At 33.4% G+C, this 7,744-nt stretch overlaps 1 protein-coding gene across 1 annotated transcript; it reads right to left on the bottom strand.

Moving 5' to 3' along the window:
- Positions 1–5,060: 5,060 nt before the first annotated feature.
- Positions 5,061–5,993, bottom strand: LOC128647051 (olfactory receptor 6-like). The gene has a single exon (XM_053699865.1). The coding sequence runs from the start codon at positions 5,988–5,990 to the stop codon at positions 5,061–5,063; it is 930 nt and encodes a 309-aa protein (XP_053555840.1). The 5' UTR covers positions 5,991–5,993.
- Between the last annotated feature and the right edge of the window lie 1,751 nt (positions 5,994–7,744).

The raw sequence follows: 7,744 nt of genomic DNA, 5'->3' as shown, positions 1-7,744 counted from the left end.
GGGTTTTTCTTCGTACTTTAGTTTATTTTATTTAATTGTATTTAATTGTAATTAATTTAGGGAATTAATTTAATTATAGTGTAGAGTTAGGCGTGATTGTAACTTAGGTTAGGTTTTATTTTACAGGTAAATTTGTACTTATTTTAGCTAGGTAGCTATTAAATAGTTAATAACTATTTAATATTAATAACTATTTAATAACTATTCTACCTAGTTAAATAAATACAAAGTTGCCTGTAAAATAAAAATAAACCCTAAGATAGCTACAATGTAATTATTAGTTATATTGTAGCTAGCTTAGGGTTTACTTTATAGGTAAGTATTTAGTTTTAAATAGGAATAATTTAGTTAATAATAGTAATTTTATTTAGGTTTATTTAAATTATATTTAAGTTAGGGGGGTGTTAGGGTTAGGGTTAAACTTAGGTTTAGTATAGTGTCGGCGACGTTGCGGGCAGCAGATTAGGGGTTAATAAATGTAGGTAGGTGTCGGCGATGTTAGGGACGGCAGATTAGGGGTTAATAAAATTTAACTAGTGTTTGCAAGGCGGGAGTGTGGTGGTTTAGGGGTTAATATATTTATTAAAGTGGCAGCGATGTGCGGTCGGCAGATTAGGGGTTACAATTTTTATTTAAGTGTTTGCTATGTGGGGGGGGCTATGTTTTAGGGGTTAATAGGTAGTTTATGGGTGTTAGTGTACTTTTAAGCACTTTAGTTAAGAGTTTTATGTTACGCCGTTAGCCCATAAAACTCCTTACTACTGGCTTTTAAATGTGGTACCAGTCTTGACAGGAGAGGGTGTACCGCTCACTTTTTCCAAGACTCGTAATACCGGCGTTAGGAAAGTCCCATTGAAAAGATAGGATACGCAATTGACGTAAGTGGATTTGCGGTATGTTCGAGTCGCGGAAAAAAAGTGAGCGGGACACCTGTACCTGCCAGACTCGTAATACCAGCGGGCGTTAAAAAGCAGTGTCGGGATCTCTCAACGCTGCTTTTTAACCCTAACGCAATACTCGTAATCTAGCCATTATTTTGTTAATTTATTACTATATTATTATTATTCTTCTTCTTTATTATTATTATTATTCTTTATTTATAAAGCGCCAGCAGATTCCGCAGCGCTGCCCATGGGTACAGGGATAAAAATACAATGGAGAAACAATACGATAAGACAAAATTTTACAGACAAAAACAGGGCGAATTGAGGGTCCTGTTCCCATGGGAACTTACAATCTAGATGGGTAGGAGTATGGGAAACAGGAGGTGGGGACTGCAAAGGTGAGAATGTATGTAGTATATGTAGCATTATTTATGGCATAAAACAAAAACAATATTTAAAAATAACTGCACAAGAAGATGTTTCATATTGGCTAAACATATGCAAAGAGGCGTTAATGAGTGTATATATATATATATATATATATATATATATATATATATATATATATAAACATGTTACCTTTTTATTTTTTTTATATAGAAAATATCATTACATACTGATCCTGTTTTTAGCTTTTTTATTTTCTTTCATCTATAAATGGTATAAATAAATGAATACATAGGTTTGCTAGTGTTCTCTTTAATTCTACCACTAACATTTGAATATTTTATTAGAAAGAAACTGCATGAGACATACATACAACATTATATGCTGTTCCCCTTCGTTTAGCTTGTGTGATATTTTGTGGGGATCTTCTAATCTTTATGGTCTGTTCCTTCAACCTATGCATTTAATGTGATAAAATAAACACAAATTAAAATAATATATGGTGCCACTAATATATAAAACCATTAATAATATAGAATACATATAAGGATATGTAGATTCTTCCTGGCACTCTTCAATCTTCTGTTTGATCTCCCTTGATCCTCATAAAAAAGAGAAAATATGCCACATAGCGTAATTCTGTAACTTTGTTGCAATACAAAACTTGTGTCTGTGCAAATGGTTACTCACATGCGGTGGAGCTATAGCCAAGCTCAGGTAAAAGCGCACACCCACTTTTATACTGTTGGGTAAACAGATTCTTGTACCAGTTGTTCGAATAAAAGAATTTATTAAAATACAATATATAAAATAGCGTCACAAGACCTGCTATAAACACCTATACAATAAGTTAGGCAATACAATGAAGTAATTACTCAATATGAGCTTAACAAGATACCAGAAACTGTGGTAAGGAGTGTAGAAACTGAACCACACAACCTCCCCCAGAAAGTCCAGTAAATGTTGCTCTCCTTATTGGTGTGCAGATACTTGGAAAGACGCCAAGAAGCGGTAAATCCGACGTACGTTTCGCAAGAAGCTTTATCAAGGACTTCATTGTATTGCCTAACTTATTGTATAGGTGTTTATAGCAGGTCTTGAGACGCTATTTTATATATTGTGTTTTAATAAATTCTTTTATTCGAACAACTGGTACAAGAATCTGTTTACCCAATAGTATAAAAGTGGGTGTGCGCTTTTACCTGAGCTTGGCTCTAGCTCCACCGCATGTGAGTAACCATTTGCACAGACACAAGTTTTGTATTGCAACAAAGTTACAGAATTACGCTATGTGGCATATTTTCTCTTTTTATGAGGATCAAGGGAGATCAAACAGAAGACTGAAGAGTGCCAGGAAGAATCTACATATCCTTATATGAACTCTATATTATTTTATGGTTTTATATATTAGTGGCACCATATATTATTTTAATTTGTGTTTATTTTATCATATCACATTTATTTCACTTATTTCTTTTTTGTGATACTTTGGTACTTGTTATCATCTATGCATTTAATGTATTTTCCTATATATATAGAGCAGTACAAACAGTTGAGTTTCTACTAAAAAAAAAACAGTAATTACATACAAATAACTATTGCTCTTTACCTAAGTATTAACATGAGGATTCATATGGCAGCCGAACTTACAGATCAGATCTATATAGTAAAATTTATAAATCAAACTACCTCATCAATATTGCATCCCTCCTCCCTTCCTCGAAAAAAAACAAAAAAACTAACAACTTTCTAAGGCCCCACGAAGCCCTCCCCCTCCTCTAACCCTTCTATTTCACTTGGGTGTTGATTATTTGTTTAAGCAAAATATAAAATTGCTTCCTTTATAATGAGCAAAATCCCTCCAGATCTTGCCAAAGGAGTCATCTTTCCTCATTTCTAATCTAGAGTCATAAACCGCTGTTATTGCTGAGTTTATAAGTAATTCCCTAACTTCATCAATCTAGGGTGCAGTAGAGCAAAAACATTTACTGAATATTCATTTTCTAAGAATTATTATTTCTGTCAGGATGAAATTAGATTTTTTACCCCATGAGTCATGAGTTGACAAGATAGATTCTTTTGCCAATTGTATTTTTATTTTTATTTTTTGGGAAAGAAAATGACCAACTTTCAACCAAAATTGTTTTAGTTTAGGGCAGTCCCACAATAAGTGTCCCAGGTCCGGGTCTTGATAACGACATTTAAGACACTCATTGATAACATCTTTATTCCACTTAGTCACTCATTGTGGGGTCAAGTAGTCCCTATGCAATAATCTAAACTGAGTTTCTCTCAGATATGTTGAGAGGCAAAGAGCCTGAGGTTTTTTTTGACACTTTTCTGAATTATCCTATCCAAATCAGTCAGATCCACTAACTTTATCCAGCAATTCTTTAATTCTAACTACAGCCTTCCTGCATCGACTACTCTGAGAATTCTATAAATTTAGCAGATAGACCATTTTTTCAGTATTAATAATATCTAATATTGGATGGTTTGTCCATATTTGGGGAACCTCTTTGTCAGTTAATTGGCGAGAGTAAAACATATGTTTTCTCTGAACTTCTGGAGTTTTTTTTTCAAAATTGACCTTACAATTTGAAAAAATTATTTCAATATATATTTCAATATGTAATAGTTATAAAAATTGCATGTATATAATATTTATGGGTTTATTAGGACACTAATTACTATGTAGGAACTGTGTCTATGTTTTGGTCTAATATGTGCCTATGCTTGCCATACTTATTTTAATAAATTATAGTATAAAGAAAATGTAAAATTGAACTACTATGTGCTGGATATATATGAAAAGGTTCATGATGTGTTACCTGGCACTCAAATGGTTAAATGGCTCCACAAACCACTATCCAACATATCATCATGAACAGTGATTGTAACAGAGTTACAGCATAAGACTTTGTGGTTATGAAGGAATATTGGTTAATTAGCACTGCATTTGACAAATGTACTATACAGTCCCATGAAGTATTACATGCAAGTGTTGTAATAGAAGGGAATAATAGATTTATAAAATTTCAAAGTAATCTTGTGTAAAATCTCACGGTGCTTATTCTTATAATTAGCTATTTATTTATTTTTAGAACCGTGTATTTATCAAATTACTTTTTACTCTAATAAATTGTGCACTGTTTATTCCTGAGAGCTTTTTAAACAAACTGCATGTGCTAAAGACTAAAATATGCCTCATGCTGAGCACAGGATAAGCAGAATTGAAAATTTCAAAATGTGCTTCCGTCTCACATTAGTTTTATATAAATTAGTTTTAACTTATATACATATTTGGATATTTGAGTATCAAAAAGGCAAATGTCATAGCATTGTATAAACCATACAGTTTAGCTTTTAAAAATGGTTTGTGGTATCATATTCCATAATATACAAAAGCTAATTTAAATCAAAGAAAGATTTTGTTGAAGAGCAACAAACCATAAATTTACTTTTAAAATAATTTAAAGATGTATGTACAATTAAATCATTGTGAAAAAGTGATTAAAGACAACTAAATTATATAAAATAGTAATTCTCAATTACCACAATTTTCTGGAAAGAAAACGTTCAAGAAATCTTGAATGTATGAATATTAAAAATAATTTGCCAAATAACAAAGCTATGTCAGCCTTTAGAATCTAATAAACACTATTTTTCATACATTTGAAAAAATACAAAAACACATATTTAAGGGGAAAAAAACTATTTAAAATCTCTCACATGGCACAGTCAACAGTTTTGACTAACTAATAAATGTACCTAAATAAAAGAAATGTATTATTTACAAAATAGCCTCTTTACAGAGTTCTGTACCTCCCTATTTCTCAAGCAGTAAATGATTGGATTTAAAAGCGGTGTCACTACAGAGTAAAAAATAGTTATTGTTTTGTTTCTATCAAATGGATTTGCCTTTTTTGGCCTTGCATATATGAATAATGTTGTAGTATAAAATATTATCACAACAGTAAGATGAGATGCACATGTTGAAAGAGCTTTTTGTCTTCCTTGGTTATTTGGAATCCGCAGGACTGTCCAAAGAATACAAAAGTAGGTAATAATAATCATTACCAGAGGAATCATAATGACTATCATAGCTAGGATAAAATCCACCAGTTCTGTGAAAGATATATCAGTACAAGATAAATTGAGAAGTGGAGAAATATCACATAAAAAATGGTTGATCACATTGGATCCACAGAAAGTCATCCTGAAGATAAATATTGCTTTGATCATGGCTATAGAAAATCCAGTACACCAAGAGCCAACAGCCATCTGGAGACAAAAAATGTTGCTCATTAGGGTTGTATAACGTAGTGGGATACAAATTGCAACATATCTATCTAAAGCCATTACTGCTAGAAGTATGCACTCAGTGCAGGCCAGAGATATGAAGATGTATAACTGAGTCATACAAGCTACAAATGAAATTGTTTTCTTGTTTAGAAAGTTGGCAAGCAGGTTAGGTATAGTGACAGAAACGTACCATACCTCCAAAAAAGACAGGCTACTTAGCAGATAGTACATTGGTTTATGAAGTTTATAATCAAGCTTTATTGTCACAATAATAATCACATTTTCCAGAATTGTTAACAAATATATGATGAGGAACACAGCAAAAAGAATAAACTGCAGTTTCTGGCTTGTGGGAAACCCAACCAGCATAAATTCAGAGATGTTATTTACGTGTGTCTTTTCCAGCTGAACCATTTTAACTAATTACAATTAATTAAAAACATACATAACCTTTTTTCTCTAAGATGTAGTTTAGATTTGGGCTATCTTTAGATATTTGGGCATGAAAAAGACAATTGGAATACTAAGCAGTACTTACATGTTACCAGTTTATTCACATGCATGGTCCCACTTGTTTCTTTATGTTTTTTCACTGTAAACATATGGAGCCAGCTTTGCCACCATATTTGTATTGCTAATAAATAATACAAATGCTTACTTATTGGGGAGTAAAACATGTTAAACACATTGTTTCTGTGCACATGTTAGAATATTAAGCATTGTTGAAATAAGTATGAACTTCATCATGTGCCTCATTGATCGGATTTTACTTCAAAATAATGTCACTCAATACTTGAGAAAAATGTCTTGATATAATCTCCTTCATTCAGTGTTTCTTCTAGGCAGCATTAAAAGATTAGGTCAATATGCTTGGATTACTAAGTATTTTATCCTTTGTGTTTCCAGAGGGAGCAAATGTTTAAGATGTCATCTCATGGGAACTCATGTTAAGTTTTTTTCTTCCTGTAAGCAAACATGAATGACGTGCAGTGATTTGAATTCCCTTTGCCAAAAAAAAATAAAAAAAAATGAGGCTTCAGAGAAATTAAAATGCTATGAATGGATTATTGTTAGTAAATTGTAGGAGCTCTCCGACTTTATCATTCAGAAATACTCATAGAGGCCGAATTATCAAATGTCTGTCGGACCTGATCCGACAGTGCCGATCAGGTCCGACAGACATCGCTGAATGCGAAGAGCAATACGCTCTCCATATTCAGCATTGCACCAGCAGCTCACAAGAGCTGCTGGTGCAATGCCGCCACCTGCAGACTCCTGGCCAATGGTCCACCAGCAGAGAGGTGTCAATCAACCCGATCGTACTAGATTGGGTTGAATTGTAGCGATTCCTGTCCGCCTGCTCAGAGCAGGCGGACAGAGTTATGGAGCAGCGGTCTTTAGACTGCTGCTTCATAACTGCTGTTTCTGGCGATTCTGAAGACTCGCCAGAAACACGGGCCCTCAAGCTCCATTTGGAACTTGATAAATGGGCCTCATTGTATCTACCTGCCTCGGTATCACAACTAATTTTCATTTAAATATATCTTTCACATTTTTCAAAGAAGTGTTTCAAATAACGTTTGTTGAAAATATTTTGCTTAGTAAAATGTATGTTTTAATAAGATTCTGCCATTTCATATTGTATATATATATATGTAATTCAAGAAACGTCACTAGCGCTAAACCTACTCATATAATACTTTGGTTTATAGAGTGTGTGCTTTTAGGATCACAAAATAATGTTCCCTTTGCTATTGCGTTACTATAGATAACACGGTATCCTAATTCTGATTATGCTCACAATAAAATACAATACAGTAAATGATCGTGCTGCCTTAATATTGATACAGTGTACCCGTGTCACTGTTAGAGTAGTTGAAAAGAGGAAATCAATCATATAATATAGAAATAGCGCACTGTGGCAGTAAGAGTTTCTGCTTACCAGAACAAACCCAATCCTATGAGGTGGCTAGGATTCTCACCACTACACGAAGGATTGAATAAGAGTCCAAAGATACCATTGGAGCAAATATTCAACACTGAGTTTTCTGATACTACCTATTGGGACTAGTCTGGGACAAGAGACCCTAAGAAGAGACAACACTCTGGGATTGGAGGATAAATGTGGATTAACCATCACCCTCACAGAGCTGAAAACTTACCTCATA

The sequence above is a fragment of the Bombina bombina genome, chromosome 2 (genome assembly GCF_027579735.1).
Source record: "Bombina bombina isolate aBomBom1 chromosome 2, aBomBom1.pri, whole genome shotgun sequence".
Lineage (NCBI taxonomy): Eukaryota > Metazoa > Chordata > Amphibia > Anura > Bombinatoridae > Bombina > Bombina bombina.
Note: the sequence above shows the minus strand (reverse complement) of the source record. Positions and strands in the feature narration are given on the sequence as shown.